This window comes from Equus przewalskii, chromosome 21 (genome assembly GCF_037783145.1).
Source record: "Equus przewalskii isolate Varuska chromosome 21, EquPr2, whole genome shotgun sequence".
NCBI classification, from domain to species: Eukaryota; Metazoa; Chordata; class Mammalia; order Perissodactyla; family Equidae; genus Equus; species Equus przewalskii.
This window is the reverse complement of record NC_091851.1, coordinates 2,313,269-2,333,599: the sequence shown is the minus strand read 5'-3', so window position 1 is coordinate 2,333,599 and position 20,331 is coordinate 2,313,269. Positions and strand designations below refer to the sequence as shown.

At 53.5% G+C, this 20,331-nt stretch overlaps 1 protein-coding gene across 1 annotated transcript; it reads right to left on the bottom strand.

Moving 5' to 3' along the window:
- Positions 1 to 542: 542 nt before the first annotated feature.
- On the bottom strand, positions 543 to 19,916 carry CD93 (CD93 molecule). The gene is made up of 5 exons (XM_008541394.2): positions 19,728 to 19,916; positions 13,264 to 13,445; positions 12,695 to 12,856; positions 5,454 to 11,489; positions 543 to 5,176 (listed from the first exon to the last, which is right to left on the bottom strand). The coding sequence occupies exons 4-5, from the start codon at positions 7,376 to 7,378 to the stop codon at positions 5,152 to 5,154; spliced, it is 1,950 nt and encodes a 649-aa protein (XP_008539616.2). The 5' UTR covers positions 7,379 to 11,489; positions 12,695 to 12,856; positions 13,264 to 13,445; positions 19,728 to 19,916; the 3' UTR covers positions 543 to 5,151.
- Positions 19,917 to 20,331: the final 415 nt, after the last annotated feature.

Here is a 20,331-nt window from a genome sequence, read left to right as displayed (position 1 = left end):
AGCCACCATCTGCTGCCCCGGCTTCCAGTCGCAGTGAGATTTGTGCTGCCAAACAATGACGATCTGGTCTGCCTGTCCAATTAGTTAAATAAACTGAAAAAGCTTTGCTGACAAAGTGGTGATAAATGCTCCACTGATAACTGTAGAATGGTGTTTTCACATCACACCAATTGGACATGTTTAATCCTGCACCAGGTGCCACCATGCAATTAAAAAGATGCAGGGAATTAAGCAGTGAAGACAGCAGCATGGAAGAGTGGAGTCCGGATCAGAAAGCAAAATCTGGAAGCATTGAGTCAAGCCTGGGTCTTGGCAGCTGGGTCACTAGAAACAGTGCAGCCCAGGCCCTCCGTATGTCCATGTTCCCAACCTGTGTGCTCTGGGTGCCTCCAGCAGGTGAGGATGCAGAAATGGGGCAGTCAAGGTAACTTCTTTTTGCAACTCTTTGAAAAGGAAAGTGCATATATTTAATGATTGCGAATGTAAGTTCTGCCCTGTATTTTGAGTTGTTATGAAACATATTAAAGCACATTGACAACACATGTTTTTCAGAGTTTATTAGGAGAGGTGCACAGAACAACGCACAAAGGAGGACACACCTGCTACTTCCTGAGGCCAGCCGGAGATGCTCTCTGTCCCTGGAGCTCTGAGGAGCCAGGCACAGCTCACGGGTGCCCGCTGCCTCCCCCCCCACCACCACACCTGGGCAACTTTCACGCCTGGGATGAAAATAAACCCCGCATGGAAACCCACGGTTCCAGAATTGGTGGAACACATTTCAAATACACATATTTAAAAATACCTACATTCTTATTTGGCGTTCAAGAGTGATTACTGACATTTACGATCGCATCTAATATCACAGAACAAGGCTTTACATACAATCTAACTCAAGCTTGAGCCACATATGCAAAAAGAACTTCAGCCCAGGGTAAGAGCAGGCAAAGTCTGCTGCAGGGAAGGGCTGCCTCCTCGCAGAAAAGAGGAACACTGCGAGAAGGGAATGCCAGAGTTCTTCCTTAAATACACGGGCATTATCGCCAAGAACAGACCGAAACACAATTCATCTTTAAAAAGCACTTCAGCAAGTATTACTTCTGGAATCTGAAAGGAATAAGGTACTGGATTATTGAACACGTGGAGAATTTCGATTACTGCCCTCTTTGTTTTTGGGTGACCAACGCCACAAACCATGCAGATGTAAGCAGTGGGCTTTGCAGCCAGATAGGGACAGCTGTTTTCAGGGGTCGTGTCTCAGATTCCCATGCTAAAGCTATTGTTTAAGGAGATGGAAACGTGTAGGGGACATTACACCATTCTGCAGCTGCTAGAAAGCAATGCTTTCCTGTTTTCCTGATTTAGACAATGGAGAAGCCAAGAAGAAAAATAATAGGAAAAGGCTTTCCTATATCTGCTTTAAAAAACTGTGTTATTTTGAATTCAGTACATGTTTTTGTCAAATCTCATCTCTGTTCTCTTAGTTTTCACAGAAATATTTGTGAGAAAGAGGGTTGGAATGAAAGTAGCTAATTGTCAAATCCATATTCTCCAAAGAGAAGATGTTTGTGATAAAACTCCAGGTCCCATCACAAGATGCTCAAACAGGGGCTCACGATCAGAAGGTACGAGAACAGCAACACGCACGCGTGTGCTGCAGAGAGAAACTCATTCCTGACTCAGCGCCTCCTGCACAATACACAGGAGCACACACACATACAGGTTCTTTATTCCACTGTTCGCCTGGTCAAGGGAAAGAGGTTGGGGGAGCCTTTCTGAAGGGTTGCTGGTCTGCCATTGAATAACACTAGGGCGAGAGACAGCCCCACGAGACCTGGCAGTGGCTGCAGCCTGCATTCCTCCATCCTCACCTCAGAACCCAGTTAATTCACCCACTTAATGTGCCGGGGCAACGCCAGACGGACGTGGAGCACCACAACGTCACCATGACAATCAGGCGGGTGGGTCACCAAAAGCAACAGCAGCCGGGCTGCTTTTGCCTCGAGGTCATGCCATTGACCAGTGGTAGGTTCACCCTGCAAAGGGCGCTCATGAGTCCACCCATCCTGGGACATTTTCCGACAATTGCCCCACCCTTGGCTTTTACTCCTCAGCTTCCCCAAGGCAATTGCCCTCCTGCATCATGACTTCTCCAAATAATAACAAGAGAAAAGAGAGGGATTGCCCCTGAAATTCAGGAATGGGCAGAGTGGGCTTCCTGTTTAGGGAGACAGACATCCTCCCTTTAAATTATCTGCCCGGGGGATGGGAGGGGGGCAGTTTGTCTCAAATAGAGTTTTTCCACAAGTCTCCCAGAATTATTGAACTATGGGAAATTCTTTTTGGATGAAAGTCTCCATTGTCTTTGAGCCTGCCACCAAGTGGAGCCTGCTCCCTGTCCCCAGCGCCCCCCTGTTCTGCTGCTCAGCATGTCAGGGACAGAACTGCACCGGGTCTGCCCCTGCCCAGCCCGGTGACGTGGTTGGAGGAGTCTGCACACGGCAGAGCCCACCTCTCCCGTGTTCCATCCCATCAATTTCTCTGGCTGTGTCACAGCCAAGCCACTTGGGGCCCCTCTGGATAAAGCGGAGGGTTTGTCGATGGCCATGTGGCCTGTGGACATTTGTCTATCCACTGCTGTGGCCCCTGAACTCCCCCAAAGCAAGGATTTGCATCCCTCAGACAAAATGGCAGTGGTCTTCAAAGGGAGAGCAAAGGCAGCATCTGTTTGAGGTCAGTGGTTTTCATCAGATGCACTGCCTGAGGTCATCCTGTTCAGGGATCTTGGCCACTGGTCAGCAATGGCTGTGAGAGAAGGTAGGGCTCATTCACCTGTGAAGGGGCTGACTTGCCAGAGGGGGTTTTGAGAAACTATTATTCATCAGCCCGTTTCTCCCCTTGTGGGTCCCACAGCAGGCATCCGCGGTCTCCCCAGTGTCAGGGACGGGGCTGCTTCTTCCCACGCACAGAAGAATTTGAACACAGAGACCAGAAAATGGGCTGGGCTGTAGAAGAAATGGAACACTGAAAACGGGAGGGCGTGTGGGTGCCCTCGGCCCATTCCAGGCCCACAAGATGGCTTAGGGGAAGCCTAGGGCTGGCCTGGCTCCTCCGCCCCAGACGAGGAGGGTCAGGACTGGAAGGCCAGGGGAATGTTGCATCTGCATTCCTTTCGTGGAAGTGCAGGTACTGGTCAGCAACACATCCGGCCGCATCTTTAAATCATCTGAATGGCCACACACTTGGCTCCCATACAACAAACTGCCGACGGTCCTGTGGCCAGAGGAACTGCCTTTGTCTCCTCTGAGTGTTGAATATCAGTATTCTGAGTGAAAACTGAAGAATAGTAGGTGACTTTAAAAAGGCAGAAGTTCTGAACACCCCCCGTTAGGCCCCACAGAGCTTCCGTCTTTCCTCCTCCCACCTCGCCCCCTTCAGTTTTCCGTTTTCTTAAAAAAATCTGATCTATAGCATCTACATTTCTAAATTGGCAAAAGGATATTTATGCGGCTCTGAAGGCCCTGCACCTGGCGGCTGAGGCTCTGTCCACCCAGGGCGTGACCTCCGGGCAGATGCATTTCTAAGGCAAAACCAGAAAGAGCGGGTACCCTCGTTCTGAGAGGCAGTTTGCAATCTGAGAAGGAAGCCTGCTCGTTCTCTCTGTCCATTCTGCGAGGGCACAGCAGAAAGCTCCCAGGAGACCCGAGGCCTCCCGGCGCTGCTCAGGCCGCCCCCAGCAGCTCTGACCTCCAGGGAATCCCGGGCTGCTTTCCAGGGAGCCGGGCAGAACCGTGCGGGAGAGAGCGCTGTCGACCACACATGGTAAGGGGAATCTTTACAGGTGAGCACTTAAAAACGAGGATATAGATTAAAATTGCTTTGACTAGTTTTTGCAGTTGCAAAAGATTTTACTTCCTTTCTCTTTCTCTCTCCCTTCCCTCTCCCCCACTTTTCTAAGGACAGGAGAGAAAGGGGACTGAAGCAGCACTGGCTAGCCTCCCACATGACTGGTCCCTGACTTGGTGCGAGCTGCAGCCACGGAGCAGGATCGAGTTCTCAGGATGCAGTGTGGACTGTGAACCGTGCTAAAACGCCCCACGACGACAGCTCTCCACACTCAGCATGCGTCTCCCTCACACGTCCTTTAGTAACAGTCAGGACGAGAGACGTTGCAGTGCTTCCTCCCTCTCCCATCAGCGTCCGAATCCAGAGCAGCCTGCCACGGAGGCCGGCAGCAGGGCGGTGTCTTGGCTGCACTGGCTCAGAGACAGGCATCCTTGACTTTTTTCCTCGCGAGTGTTGGTCTCATTGATAGTCAAGTGAGAGCAACATCAGTGCACATAGATGCATCCATTCAAGGACTTCTGAAAGCAACCCCTTTCTCCAGCCCTTAGATGACTTGTTTTAAAAAATACTTTAAACTCACTTCATATAACTTTTCTCACATGTTTCAGACTTCACTTGCAAATAAACCCAAGACTATTAGAAACTTAAGAACTAGAAAATGCAATTTCTAAACTTCCTGCCTCCTCGCTACCCAAGCAGTTCAGTGGACTTCTAGTCATTCCGGAGGATTTCAATGACATCGAGCTCAGCAGGGCTTGTGATGGGAGAGCGTGTGAATCCAAACGTAGGGAGGTGCTTCCAGTCCTGAACTTGTTGCCTCTGGCCAGAAAAAGAGCTTCTTCTAGCATTAAACAACTAACTGACTTAGTCTCTGCTATACTAAGAGGGACAGACCCTTTTAGTCCTAAGTAGCATTAGCTGGCCGCTTTTTCGTTTGGGTGAACAAGTGGACAGAGAAGCAGCTTAAAGGGAGCCGTTAGCCCCGAATGATAACGCCCTGGGCCAGAATCAGTGAGAAAACAAAACCAGTCACATTTGGGTTGGAAAAGGGAGAGCGAGTGAGAATTGTTAATAGTCACATAATTCCCGCAGAGACATCCCAACCCACGGCTTCTGCGTCAGGAACGCCACACTCACGTAGAGAGCACCTGCACGCTCCGAGCGGCCGAGCTTTTCAGGAGAGGTGCACAGCTGTTGCTAAGATTCCAGGCCAGTCTTTCGGAAGAATGTGGCTCCCCCTTCCAACAGGGTGCGTGGGGCTCTGAGGACAGTGCTGCCGCCCGTCAGTGTCTCTAGGTTACCTCACCGTCAGCAGTCTGACCCCGGCGTCGGACTGTGGAAAACAAAAGGTGACACCACTGGGAGCTGCTGCCAGTTGCCGTGCACGTCTAGACCCGGGAGAGACCACGTGCACCTGCAATGCAGGCAGGGCTGCCGCGCTGGGAGAGCTTGAGGGAGCCTCCAGGTTGGCAGTGGCGTTGGGGTTTTGCTGTCCAGTGTGGATGGCGCCTGCCCCTTGCCCTCCGCCTGCTTTTTGCCTCAGTCACGGCCCTCCCGCTTCCCAGGCCCGCCCCCTGCCCCCTCCCCTGGCGACCTCAGGCCTCCTTTACCTGTACTGGTTCTCTGTGGCCCTGCTCTCAGCTCGCTCTGGGGCCCAGGAGTAGCTGTCTGTTGCACTCTGGGGCTTTTTCTCCTTCTTCTCCTCCCGCTTTGCTCTCCGCTTGCGATAAACCAGGAGCCCTAGAGCCAGAGCCAGCAAGAGCAGGATGGCCACCACGGTGCCCAGGATGTAGAATAAGAGCAGTTTTTGTCCGTCGGTGCCATCGTCGTTCTGTTTGGCCGCGAAGTCTCCACCCGTGGACTCCCTATGGCCAGTGCTGGCCGTGGGGTGATGGGTGCTGGGCTCCATCCAGACGCCAGGGGGCCCACTGGGGACCATCGTCTTGGGTGGGGTGGGGGTGATGGGAGCATTGGGTAGGAGGGAGGGGCCCCTCACAGTGGGAGCCACCTTGGAGGTGCCCTTGGGGTCCCTGGTGGGACTGGACGTTGAGGCAGAAGGCACAAGGTTCCCCTGTCTCTCACCCATGTCATCCCCCTGGTGAGGCCCAGCTGGTGGCCCCAGGGTTGTGGTGCCCATGATGCAGGAGACCCCATTGGGAGCCAGCTCCCAGCCTGGCAGGCAGCCGCAGCGGAAGGACCCCTGCATGTTGAAGCACAAGCTGTCGCAGAGGTGGCCCTCCGAGTCCTCACACTCGTCCACATCCTGGCACTGGGTGTCATCCTCACCTGCCAGGACAAAGCCCTCCTTGCAGGAGCAGTAGAACGAGCCGTCGGTATTGGTGCAGTCCTGGGCGCAGGGCGAGCGGCCTGGGGCACACTCGTCCACGTCCCGACAGGTTTCTTCTCCGGGGCCGCTAGGCTCGTAGCCCACCCAGCACTGGCAGTGGAAGCCCCCGGGGGTGTTGACACACTCCTGGGCACAGGGTGAGCCCTGGCACTCATCTACGTCCACGCAGTCCCGCTGAGTGGAGTCCAGCTGGTAGCCTTGGGGGCAGCGGCACAGGTAGCTTTTCCCGAGGGTCTCAGGGACGCATGTAGCCACCCCTCTGCACGGGCTGGAGCTGCAAGGGTTCCGGGAGGCGCAAGTCACCAGGTCGTCCAGCAGCCGGAACCCTGGCCGGCAGCCGCAGCGGAAGGAGCCATCTCCCCCCTCGAAGCAGTCCTGCTGGCAGCCCCCATTGTTGAAGTCGCAGCCGTACTTGGGGTTGACACAGAGGGGGCCCGAGCTGTCCCAGTCGAACACATCGGGGGCCTTCTCCTTGCACAGGAAGTAATGCCACTCACTCTCGTTCCTGTCCCCACAGGCCACATTGGCCATGGAGGCGAACGGCACGGCCTCCAAGGAGGAGCTGGTGGCCTGGAAGGGGGTGGTATAGTTCACCTGGCCTGGACCCCCCAGGGCCAGGGGCCGGCACATGCCTTTGAAGCTGAACTTGCACACGAAGCCCTCGATGTTGTTTACAGAAAAGCCGGGGTTCCCACAGGGGCCCTCGGCCCACTTGGGGAGGTGGCTGGCGAGGGGAGGCAGGGACAGGTCCAGCACCAGCGACACACAGCGCCTGAAGGTGCAGCTGTTCTTGGGCTCCTTGTACCAGTTGGCATAGGACGTGTTCTCCCCGCCGCCCACCCAGCTGAAGCCCCTCAGCGGCAGGGTGCTGTCCAAGCACTTGCCCTTCTCTCGCTGGAGCCCCATCCAGAACTTGCCCATCCGAGTTACCAGGGGCGCCTCCAGCTGGAGGAGCTGGGCCAGGGCTCGCTGGATGAGCCGGGCCTCCTCCTCAGTCTTCACCGTGGCCAGGTTACCCCCGTTCTTGCTGCAGTGAGATTGGGCCTCGGCCGCAGTCAGCTTGTCCCAGTGCGCCGTGTAGCAGGCGGTCCCCGCACAGACCACAGCCTTCCTCTCAGCCCCGGCACCCACCCTCGGTTGGCCCAGCAGCAGCAGCAGCAGCAGCAGCAGGCCGGCGGAGGTGGCCATGGTGGCCTCCCTGTCCCTCTTGGTGGGAGGCTAGAAGCCCGGCGGTGACCGCGGCGGCCCCAGCTGAGCCCCGAGGGGAGCTGAGGGCTCAGCAGCAGACGCTCCGGCACAGAGAAGGACACAAAGGCTGACGGCTTTTCACGTCCCCCTGACCCCAGGCGCATCCTGTGCTGTGGTGCTCCTTATATCTCACCGGAAACTGGGGCTTCCTGCAGTGAATAGTTTTCTGACTCCTGTTGCCTTCATCACGATTTTGTTGTTCATAAAAGGCAACGGGCAGCTTTGCCGGGTCCCCGGCTGAGCGCTGAGGAAACACGGCAGCGAGGGGAAGTCGGCAGGACGCAGAGACGCTGTCTGCTTGGTCTGGGCTCCATTCTCTCTCTGTGCATGAGGAAGCTCAGTGGCAGGCTAAAGAGTGAGTCGAGACTTTTGGGACCAGGAACTTGAAACAGCTCACTCAGTAACCCATAATAAAATTCCACTTGGGTTTGCAAACAACCAGAAGAGAAAAAAACATCCTCAGACTTGAGACATGAGGCCACGGATGGCTATAATTTTCAGCCTTTTTTAGAAGCAAACTGGATTTTCCTTTTGCCTATCTCACGTTCCTTTTGGCTTTGGGAGTCTTTTTTCTTTTATTCCCCTCATGGTGAACTTTAAATAGATAGGCAGTTTTTAAATAGGCACTGGGCCGTGGGAATGTCTGTTTCTAACACGATGCCAAGCTCCTTGAGAACATTAAAACAAATTGGGTGAAATTTGGCAGTTTTCAGGGTTTCACAGTGCAAATATTGTGCTGTGATGTGGCAGCGTCACAAAAAGCATCAGAAAGAAAAAATGAAAATGCTTCTGGCTCGTGGCCCTGGGCTTGCACGCCTGCCTCACTGGCTCAGGGTTCCCAGGAAGGGCCGGCGTTCTGGGCACAGAAGGAGAACCCAAGCCATGCAGGCCAGCTTCAGCACAGCAGCTCACCAAAGGCCCCGGATCAAAGGGCTCTTTTCCTGCAATCAGACATGTTTTGCTCCTAGGGCTGTGTTTGGTTGGTTCCCCAAATTAGACCCTGAGACAAGGACTTGGGGCAAGTGAGAGGAACTGAAACAGTTTATTTTGGAAGCGAACTGAAAGAGGGAAGAGAGGAGCCAACATGGGGAGGCCCTGGGGCTCCTAGAGCGCCATTTCCAGGGCACTCTGGGAGACTCTGGCCACGTGTTAGCATCTTCCCAGCTGAGGAGAGGGGGCTGGGCCGTTCTCCTCCAGCTCCCCTCCTCCCTAGTGGTGGCAACTCCTTGGCGCTCTGGGCTGATGGTGAGGACCTGGTACACCAGAGGATACCCTCGAGTGGAGAACGACAGCGGCAGCTTTTGGGCATGGCACCAGCATGTGCAATGTTGGCTCTCCACAGAGACCTGAGTTAGGGTGTCATAGGGCTTAGGAACTCAGTGGCTTTCAGCCTCCACAAAGGATATGGTGCTCAACTCAGACTCCACGCAGGAGTGAAGGAAGGGCAGTGAGCCTGGAGCCTGAAGAGTTGGAGGGAGGGAAAGGCGGAGCCTTCTGAGACTGAACAATGAGGACTGGGGGCTCTGTTCTCAAATCCAGGGGGAAGCACTGAGGGGACGACATGCTGAGACCGCCGTGTAGAGGATTGCCTCCCGCTGTGGAGTGAGCAGCTGGCTGACAGACCCCGAGTGGTGTGGGGGGACCACTCAGCAGGCAACTGCAGGTTTCCAGGCACAGTTGAGGGCAGCGCAGACTGGGCTGGCCCCAGATGAGGGGAAGCAGATTCAGGAGGTGATGAGGATCCAGACCAGCCCTTCCTGCGCTGGCTGGAGCAGAGCTGAAGGACACAGGAGCTCCTCAGGAGGACTTCATGGCTTCCTGCTTTGCTACCAAGGGCTGGGGGCCCTTGAAGGCTGTGACCACTGCAGGTGGGGAAACAGGGCCTGGGCTGGAGAAGAATCAGACGGGGCTGCCTCTTGGGGATGAGAGTCTCCCTGGCCCCCTCATCTTGACTTGCCTCCTCAGGAATCTGAATTTGGCCCCAAAGCTGGTAAAGTAGGTGGGTTCAAGCAGACCTGGGAAGCCTGGTACCCTCAGCTCCAGGCCAGTGTAGCTGGACATACATTTAGGCTTGGCGAGGCTCAGTGTTGACCTCTGTTTGGGGGAAGCTGCATTTCTAAAGGTTTATTTATAGGCAGGGAACTTCTTCACATTGTAGAAAACGACTCCGACAGCGTGGGCCGTGGGCGCGTGCAGTCGGCCTGCACTCGTAGTGGGGGCCTTTCTCCTGGTTCACGCCATCCGTGCAGCCCAGAGCTGGATGCCTCAGTTAACCATTGTCATTGAGCAGGGTTCACCCCGAATGCCACGTGGTTGGTACTTAAGGACACAGGTTGAATGAGTGACTTGCAGCTTGTTAGCCGATTCTGACCCCCAGATCTTTGTCAGGCCATCTGCTTTTGCTGGCAGTTCGCCATCTCCCACAAGGGAACTTTCAACCTCAACTAGTATTCACTTAACCAAGTGTTTAGATCTTAAAGAAGAAAATGAACTGGGAAAGATGTGCGCTCAGTTTATTTATTTATGAACCCAGGAAGTGTTTGTAAAGCACCTGCTGTGAGAAAGGCCAAGTAAAGTGCAGGAACCCTGCCCCGGGAGTCATGGATTCTGCTTCGTCACTTCCAGTAACGTGCTTTACTCAGCCTCAGCTCTTCTTCCCCTCATCCGTAAGGAAGGATCTGGGAACAGGCCCCTGGGAGCCTCTCTTGCTCGAGCATCAGTGAACTCATGCTTCCCTCTCTCCTCTGGAACTGGGGAGAGCACAAGTGGGGAGACACGGGGACTGACTCCACTGAGCCCTTGCCACACGGCACAGGAGCCAAACCCGCTGTGTAAACCCTGCAGGGGCCATCTCCCCACTATCCACCCGAGTGTGGAAACACAGCGCAGTTTCTCCAGTGCTTACCAGGCTCCTTGTCCCCTACATCTGACTTCCACTCTGTCCCTCGGTCCTTCAGCCACTGCCTGCTGAGCTCAGCTGGGTTGCCTCACCTGGGACCCAGCAGCCGGCGGCCTCCAGCTCCAGGTCCCTTGCTGTCCTCTCCCATTCACAGAGGAGGGGGCAGGAGAGTGCCAGGCGCTGGGGCACGTGCCTGCGAGCTCGGCGGAAGGAGGAGGGCTTATGTTACTGGTGGCATTTGGCTGAGTTCTACCAAGTACTTACGATAGTTTGGATGCCAACTTTGAGGAAATGCTGAGGCTCACATCCTGAATTCTCCCTTGGATGATGATCAGCCACATTTTATTTAGCATGCAGACTTCATCAAACCTCTCCGCGGACTGAGAGTTAAAGAAGAGGAATGGCGGCCGGGAGGCTGGAGAGCTTTCCTCCGCAGACTTTCGGGGTGGGGGAAGGGGGGAGCCATCTCAAGTGTTCCAGAATCACCATAAGCCTGACAGCATGGCGTGTGCCCTGGGCCATAGCCCACCTGTCTACGTTCATTCCAGACTCCCAACGAGGACGCTGAGCTTTCTGTTTAAATTGCCTTAAAATTCGACTTCGTACGATGCTGAAGACGGCCCCTGCTGGTCTCTAGCACGGGGAGAGTTTAACCTCTCAGTTACTCTGGAGCACAGTGATTGGTTTCTGGGCCGTTCAGGAATCTGGCTTCTCTTTTTCTTTATATTCCGAACTAAAAATCGAATGAAAGGGGATCTGCAAAGCCACATTGTGTTTTTCCTGGCATACCTAATAGGTGCCCGATATATGTCAGCCAGTTCTCCCCCAGAAAATGGAGGTTTATTCGCTCACTCAACAAATGTCTATGACACTTCCTATGCACAGATTCTGTTTTCTGCACATGGAGCCAAAGGGGAGATGGGTTTTGGTACTTTATGAACTTTGTACCAAACAGGTGGCATGAGGGACAAGAGCACAGCCCCTGAGGGAGAGTGACAGGAGCTAGGGGAAGCTGGCCGGCCACAGGGCTCAACAGTAGTTCTCTCGGTGGGTGAGGGCGTGTTCCAGAGGTGGCCAGGTAAGTAGGGGGTGCCAGGCTCTGAGGTGGCGGTCAGGGTTGCCAGAGAAGAGAAGTGGTGCATTCCACAGAGTCTGCAGGAAATTTAAAACAATAATAAAACTGATTACAAGTTGGTCTTTTTTTTTATTACCTTGTTAATTTCACTAAATTCCACTAATTCTAAACAAAGTCAATGATAAAATTTGCCTCCCCCCAAAAAACTTGTTGGTCTAAATTCTAAAACAATTGTGATGGTCACTGTAGTTTTAGTAATGTGTATGCAGGCCTCAGGTCAGCACCTTTAAGTGACTTACCCTTTACTCAGCATTGTATTCTGTACCGTGGTCAGTTAGGAGACCTCACAGTTGCAGAGCTGGCCCCCCGCCCGCGGGGACCCCCGCTGCCCCACCGGGAGTTCAGGGCGGGCCATGCTCAGCTCCTGCGTGCACCGCCCGGCAGAGCTGCAGTGCACAGGAAGCACAGAGGCCGCGAGGGAAAGGAGCAGAGGTCCAGGCACTCGGCCTGTCATTCTCTGAGAGCGCTTAGAGTTCTGTGTTGAAAGTTCAAAACAGGGGAACAGAGTGGGAGCTGTGAGACGCGATATTTTTATCAAGTAAGTGTAAATTTTAGTTCCTACACAAGGTATTTAAATGAATCTGAATAGCATATTTTTAAATTGAAGCTTCATCTTTTTTAATAGTTTGTTTTAAAACTAAAGAACAACTAAAGAAAAAATCATTGATACTGATTACAACGGTTCTTTCTGAAAGTAATTTCGTTGTACAGAGGTGTGAGGTGCTGCATGACCGTCCTGGGGTACAGAAATGCCAAGTGTGCAGCCCCATGGCCCAGCAGTTAAATTTCCCCCTCTCCACTTCGGTGGCCCGGGTTCACAGGTTTGGATCCTGGGTGCGGACCTACTCCACTCATTGGCCATGCTGTGGCGGCATCCCACACACAGAGTAGAGGAAGACTGGCACAGATGCTAGCTCAGGGCAAATCTTCCTCTCACACACACACACAAAATACCAGGCGTCCAAACCCTTACGAGGACTCACTTCTCCCAGGGGGTGGCTTGTGGATCTTCCAACTGTTCTGCATTGAAAGGATAGAACACATCTATCCTGAGTTCAAATCCTGCTCAATACTTACTAGCTGGGTGATCTTAGGCAAGCTGCTGAACCGCTCTGTTCATTGCTATGTGGCACAACACTGTGTGACTGTTTCCTCAACCGCAATAGGGAACAATGCAACTTCACGTCTTGTGGGGCTTTGTGAGGATTAAATGAGTTCATACCTGCGAAGCAGTCAGCAGAGCGCCTGGGAGGAGGTGCGAGTGACCATCACAACAGGAGGCTGAGGAGCTGAGACCACCTGACTGCCTCACAGCTGGACTTGGCATCGGCGGGCTGTGGGATTGGACTCAACCTCCTCACCTCCAGAGATCTGGGATCCTAGTCTGTCAAATGGGGAGGGTAGGAGTCATGACGCCATCACGCTGTCGTGAAGCTTCAGTTACAGGAGGCAACACATGTGGACGCTTCCCACGGGCGGGCACACAGCAGACCCTTAGTAGCCTGCGGTCTCTGTTCCTGTGCTGTTGGAAACAGAAAGGCGCCGCACCCGCCTCCCCCCGCCTGCACACCCAAGAATGAAAGGAGAGACCCCTACGACCTTTGCTGGAGACTTGGGCTGACCCAGCCTTCTGAGTCTTCTTCGGCTCCTCGGCCGGGTACACACTCCTCATAGAGCATTATTGATTTTTCCACGTTTCATAAATAGTCTCCTAACATAATTTATCACTCACAATATTTATAGAAAATTTGACTAGGCTGAGTGTTGTTTTTAAGGTGGACTTGTGCTCACCTGGCAACTGGCTTCCATGAGCAAAGATGCTCGTCAGCGTTCAGAAGGAGAGACCACGCCGAGGAACTGGCTGCCGCAGGGCGTGTTCACATGCTCCGTCTCCAGCCACAGCTCCCAGCTCGTGCGTGAAACTCGAGGTTGTAAATCATGCTGTCATGGCTGACCGGGGCGATTTGCAGGATCTGTTTGGCATTTACAACATTCTCGGTTGTTCCAATAAGTTGTCATAACAATTTAGCCCTATTTAGACAATGTAATTTTATAGAAACGCAAATGATCCATTTGGCCTCACGTGCCAAGATTGGATTCTCCATGAAATGAGCACAATAACACAACAGATGTTTGAAAAGAGGTCATGTAGTTGAAATAGATAGAATTTCATTGCCTTCAAGAAGCTGACTAGGGAATCGTGGAGATTTCTGGGAAGCATAGACTCTATTTGGAGAGGCAGATGTCTGAAGGACGCCCCGAGAACCCACAGGCGCCAGGACACTCGGGCGGGTGCTGCACGGCCCCTGACTGCGGGGGAGCCATGAGTCCTGCTCCAGGATCACGTGGGAAAGCTGGATCTCCACCTCACCTTCCCAGGGCGTGACTGCTGCCGTCGCCTTGCCTGGCCTCTGTTGGCGTCCCCAAACTGGAGTGACTTAGTACAAACGGAAATAACAATTCCCACCCCCTGTAGTTATGGTCGTTAGTCAAAATGGGACACTTACTAGCCATGTGACTTTGGGCAAGTGTCCTTCCTCTCTGGGCCTCAGTTTGCTAATGTGTGAATGCTATCATGCCCCGCAGAGGCATACAGATCAAATGAGATGATTTAGGAAAGTGCTGGCACAGTCAGTGCCTCATCGACAGCTGCCATGATCAGCCGCGTGATACAGTCTCCTGTGTAGTAGGAAACAGCGCTTACGGTTTTGATTATCATTTTTGCCCTAGCTGATTCTTGGGGAGCCGCCAAGAACACCCCAGAGGGAGGAAATGTCTAGTGTGCCCTGCGTCAGTGCCACAGAACCCTCCCAAAGATCCAGAGGTGGAACAATGCCCAAAGGCACTGCCCTGGCCACCAGAGAAGGGCTTACAGGTGACGAGAGGGAGAGGACCCAGCGAGAGCAGAGACGATGGTGGCACTGCCACAGATGTCCCTAATCCAGGAACCCAGGCAGATGTGTAGGGCATGGGGTGATGCGTGTGTGTTTTCAAAGCTGGCACTGTGACCTGGGATCGCAGCATCCGGGTCTAGCTCGAAGCTTGCAACACTGTATTCTCCATCGGTGGTGCATCTTTGTGCCAATCCATCACCACTGCCATGGGAGTCACAAGTTGCTGTGGGCGTCTAAGGCCTGCCAGCTCTGTCCAGGGCCTGGGGTTGCTCCTCTGCGAGGTCACTGACCCCTTCAGAGGCCGGACCCTGCTGGCTGAGGTGAGATCGAGGAGGCCAGCAGGTGCACTCCATTCTAACCGTCACTCAAACGGTGCCATGAGGATGTGCCAGCCCAGCCCACGGGTGCAGGTCCACAGGTCAGAGGTGGGCCTGTCTCCCTCAGAGGTGAGCCAGGAACTTGCCTGCAGGCTCTGGAGCATTCGGATCTGTCTGTCAAGTGCTGGGTTTTCCATTCTTCGGGGTGGGGGTGGTTATGGAGCTCCCTGAGTGCCCTGGGGGCACCCAGAGTCTGAGTCACCTCGGCCATCCCACAGAAAATGGGGTCCTCCCTGCCACGCTGAAGATCAAGGCGGGAGGTCAGACTCCCTCCCACCCCCACGGTTCTAGATGAAGACACCCTGTGAGTTCTCTCACACCTGGTCCAAGCTCTGTGACTTCAGGTGAGTTACTCAACTCTCCTGTGCCCTGTTTCCATGTGTGAAAGCCCAGTGCGACTCCCTGACCATTTCCACACAGTGGGAGGAGGCGAGGGCACGGGGGGCCAGACCACGAGGGAGTAAAGCAAGACACACCTGGCCGCCCCGCATCCATTGCCTCCATCACGGCACTTACCCCGCAAACAGAGAAGAGCTCCCTTTTGTGACATATCATCGAGAATGGGCTGACTGCATTTGGTTCAGTGCAGTCATTTGGAAGATAAACCTGATTGCTTTTTTATATCCCTTTTCTTGAAAAGAACAAAGACTTGCCTTTTCACAAGCTGCTTTGTTTCTCTCAGTCTCCACCCCTCAGGAAGAGGGAAGGCTGTAAGGAGAGGAAACCCAGCAAAGAGGATGGCGTAGGGACACAGCTGTCCCATAGCCCCAGGGCCAGAGAGAGCCCCCAGGTCCCACAGGCAGGTTGGGCGGGGCTGCGCCTGATGTCTGGGGGTCTGCTCTGGGCACAGTGACAGAAAGGAGTCCTTCTTAATTAGGCATTCCAACCTGGCGGGATTCCCCCAGGCAAGAAGGCGCGAGAAACCCAAACACCAGCGCCCAGTCCTGTTGAGAGCAACAAGAGCCAGAGTAAAGGTGGCCACTGTGTGAGAGGCCCCACGTCTCAATTTCTGGAAGGTTCTGCTAATACGGCTGCCCATTCCTGGGCTCATTTGTCTGATTTTATTTCACCAGTGGCTAAGCTTCATCACCTTGTTTTATTTCCCCTGAGTGTTCTGGATTATGTCTAGTTTCCAGCTGAAACTGTGACTCACGCTGTCCACGCCCTGTGGTCTCCAGCATTTCAAGGGAAACAGGCCTCTTTGCGGGAAACATTCCTGTCTACTTCCTCTGAGCCCCCTGGTTTGCTCATCTCCCTTTTCCAGTTCTTTCTAAAAGTTGGAAGTGACCAGACCCTCAATTCTGGGAGAATATGAGTGCTCTCGGCCTCTACTGTAGTAATGTGGTCTCTCTCAAGCTGGGGCCACTCCTGGTCCGTGAACTCAGGTCACGGCAACTTCTAGACATGGGCTTCTTCCTCTGAGTGAGAAGTGTGACTCAGGTGGAAGCTGGCTCTTGGACATTTTCTGTTAGACCTGCATGTTGTTCTTAAAATTTTGACTTAATTATCAACATTTAAGAAGTGTGAAATTTTACATAAAGACCTGGATTCCTGGTTTCCCCTGAAAAATCAAAGTGTGTAGCAATGCTGGCACCATTCCAACACGGCAGTCAGTGGCCACACCAGCCCCTCATGGGTGCCGCCATGCTGGCTCCTGCAGCCCCGGGGGCCTCGACTTGACTAAACATCAACGCAGAGCCCAGCTGCCTTCCGTCTAAAGCTCTGATGGTTCTTCAGCTAAAAGTCACCCCCAGTCTATCCAGAGTTCTGTGTGCACGGCCCTCTGTGTGAAGTGGGTGGCAGGGAGTCGTTCTAATTATAACATCTTTTGAATCCTCCATGCCTCTCCAATAGATGCCTTCTCTTCTTCATGAGAGAAGCTCAATTGTGTATCTGTTGGCAATAAGCTTTGGGAGATGCTGGGAGACTCCCTTACCCATGGGTAAACCTGGAGAGGTCTCAGCCAGTGATGGCGTGCACATCGCCCTGGCTGGCACCTGATCAGGGCCGACATGTGACGCACACTACTGGTGTGGCGTGAGGGAAAGTGCTGGGCGCTTCGGGGACATTCCCCTTGCCCTCCAATAGAGAGGTGAGAAACCGTCATCCATCCTCTGAACGATCCTCTGGGTGCTGGTTCTCGAAGCCACTGAGTCAGGACAAGCTGGCATGCTTGGAAAGGTGGAGCAGAAAGAGGGAAGGAGCTGGGCCCTCAAAGGCCTCACTGACCTGCTGACTCAGCCGGCCCTGAGATCGCTCCCCTGAGACTTCGCACGTGAAATTATTAGCACTTTACGTTGTTTGAACAACTTACACTTTGGCTGTTACTTGCAGCTGAAAGTGTTCTTTCCAGACTTTTGAGTCCTAAAGATTTTAGTCCATGGGACATGAGTGACTCAGAGGCCTTTCCAGCCCTTCCTGGCTCTGTAGGGCTTTGGTCTGTGTGCCAACTCAAATTCCCACACAACACTTCTAGGGGCCAAACTCTGCTCCCCACACGCATATTGGAAGAGAGAAAAGTCTTCCACTTGGGCTCTTTCTGGTGGAAGAGCAGGCCTCCCCGGCAGGCGCTGACACGAGGGAGGCGGCTGAGCCGAGGAGGAGGCAGCAGACGGAAGGGCAAGACACCAGGCCACTTCAGGTTCCAACGTGCAGAAGCCACTTCAGACCTAGACCGGAGCAGGCTGCATCCTTTGTCTGTTCAGGATAAAACAGGACATGTCACATCACGCAGAGCACAGGCAGTTCCACATGGCTTCCTAAGAAAGGGCAAGCCGGAAGCCCCCGGCTTCTTACCTGAGTAATTCAGCAAGTGCGCATTGTTTCTTCTATCTCTTGATTTTGAAGAAGTGATTTTGGTGTGTCAATAGTTCATCTCTGAGCACCCTCCCCCCAAATTATGGTTTAAAGTGGTGACCAATTTGCAGGAGTTAGGTCGTCACCTTGCAAAACCATCTGGTTCCACAGAATTGAATGAAATAAACATGTTTCCATTCAACCCAAAGTTTCAGGTTACTGTGTTGGAGGTGCAGAACCCCAGCAGTTTCCTTTATTAGGAAACCGCATGACTCAGTGTATCAATATAGCATCATAAAGGATGTGGGAAACCTGCTCCGATTGAAGTTTACTGTTCATTTCTTCTCCCTGTAACGCAGCAACCTGACTCTTACAGACACACAGCAAGAGTAGACATGTGACTGGACGCCCTCCTCGGGCCTGGAAAGGCTGTCAGCGGGAGGCAGGCAGGCCTAGCTTCACCGGGGCCCTGCTTGCACTTGCAAGATGCTGGCCTGTCTGCCTCCAGGACAGCGCGTCCCTGGCCCCAGCAATGCTGGTCTCTCCTCCCAGCACTCCTCCGGCCACAGCCAGGCTCTCACTGGTGCGCACGATCACCTCAGTTTTCCCACCGTCTCACTTCTCTCCTTTCTGCTTCTCTGATGCCCCAAAGCTGCCTTCACAAAGGTCCCCTCTGATGTCCATGGGTGAATATACGGCCCCTGTCAGTCCTCAGTTACTCAACCTTCAGCCATCCCTTCTGGAATCCTCTCAGCAAGCACACCAGGCAGTCCACGTACCCCGAGTTCTTCCTGCCTCCCTGATGGTCATCCTCCTCAGGGCTCGCTTCTGGGCCCCTCACAGACCTATGGATGTGTGTTCCCATCTTAGACCCGTCCTTTCTGCTCTAAACCCCAGTAACCCAGCCACACATTTCTCACCTTGCCAGCTAAAGTTGCCAAGACCAAAATTGCACTCACTTTCTGCCCCACCTGCTGTGCACCCAGTTGTCCTGGAAGCACAGCAGGGCATCCTAACCTCACACCTCCCCAGACCTCTAACAGATGATCTGTCATCAAGCCCTAACTAGTCCTCTTTCTGCCTGCCCGGCTGTTCCTGTGCCTCATCTCCACCACTTCTCCCTGCGCTGCTCCCCAGGCCTGCTACAGGGAGGAGGTGATCAGTAACTTTGGTTGAATGGCTCCACAAATCCCACAAAGGAGAAGTCTGGAGGGAGAGGATCAGACAGGGAAGTGGCAGTCAGCTGAGAAATCAACATTTACGATGTGCATGACGACTTGACGAGGTATTCACGTTTCAGGAAGAACTATGTTCACTTTAAAACAATGGAGGAAGGTTTGCTGGTGGCCCTGGACCCCAGCACCAGGTTTGCTGTCTGCAGGTCCTCCATTCATGAAAGTGACAGAGGTAGAATTCAGGCTGCTTAGTGCTGGTCTCCCCACAGCTGGCCAGACCCCTCCTCTCTGCTCCAAGCACCTTTCTCCACCTCCCCCATCCACCAGGATGGCGTGTGCATCCTCCAGGGCACGTGAGGGACTCCTTGCCGTCCGTGGCGTGGTTTCCTCCTCTTGTTAACCTCAGGGGTCTTAGATTTCTCAGGTAGGGTTGACACTCAGATATTATTTTCAAGACCCACCACTGAGTATTCCTTCTTGACTTTCTTCCTCTTAATGTGTCTTTTTACAAAACATTAAAGCCTGCTTTCTGAGCTGTGCTGCAAAATGCTTTCAGAAGAATACCAGCAATGCAGAGGTAGTCATGAGGATGCGGGGAGAGTGGAACAGTGAGAAGAAGGCAACCTGGTCATGCTTGGGCCTCAGGAGCCATCAAGTCGCCCCGACATGGGGGCCAGCCCCGCAGCCAAGTGGTTAAGTTCTTGGGCTCTACTTCGGCGGCCCAGGGTTTGCCGGTTCAGATCCTGGGCATGGACCTAGCACAGACCTAGGACGGCTCGTCAGGCCATGCTGAGGCAGCGTCCCACATAGCACAACCAGAAGGACCTACAACTATAATGTACAACTATGTACGAGGGGGCTTTGGGGAGAAGAAGAAAGAGAGAGAGAGAAAAAAAAAGAAGATTGGCAACAGATGTTAGCTCAGGAGCTAATCTTGAAAAAAACAAAAAAAAGACGCCCTGACTTGGAGCAAAGTCTCTCTGATGTGCAGTGTTCAGCTTGAATATTCTTACCTCCAAAGGCAGGAAGGGCGGTGCAGAAACGAGATGCATCCCCAAGGCTGCCAGTGAATCTGCATCAGGAAGCAGGCAGGGCTAGAGACCCGCAAAGACGACCTCGCCCGGCTCCTGCGGCCACACTGGGTGTGGTTTTCATTCCCAGTCACACCTGAGAATAACTCTGGCAACGTGACGAATCTCAGTGCCAAGTCCTGGCCTGGACCCAGTAAGCCAGACTCGCTGTGGGTAAGGCCTGGGCTGGGTGTTCTCGTCCACACACACACACACACCCAGCGTTGAGAAGCACAGGGCCTGGAATATTCTGAGGACCCAACACACACTCACTGAACAGAGCTGCATTCTCCCCTCAGAGAGAACATAACTGCACCTGCTGCAGAAGCTCCTTTCCCGCAAGCTTGCATTTGCCTGATAGCCGTGTGAGTGCTATGTGCAGAGCCCTGAGGCTGAGCCCCAGGACCTCCTGAGCACAGCGCACATCCCTGGTAACTGGGAATTCAGAAAGTACTTTCCCTCATCTTCCTAACCTGCAAGGCAGGTCCTTCCACGATCACATGCTGAGACAATAGCGATCCTCTCTAAGCTGGGCTGCCATGCACAA

Bases quoted from the DNA above. Each gene is read 5' to 3' on its own strand.
- CD93 (XM_008541394.2), bottom strand. From the start codon at position 7,378: ATGGCCACCTCCGCCGGCCTGCTGCTGCTGCTGCTGCTGCTGCTGGGC. The intron at 5,177-5,453 runs GTAAAGGAGGCC...TGTTTTCCACAG, and splicing joins GCCACAGAGAACCAGTACAG to TCCGACGCCGGGGTCAGACT.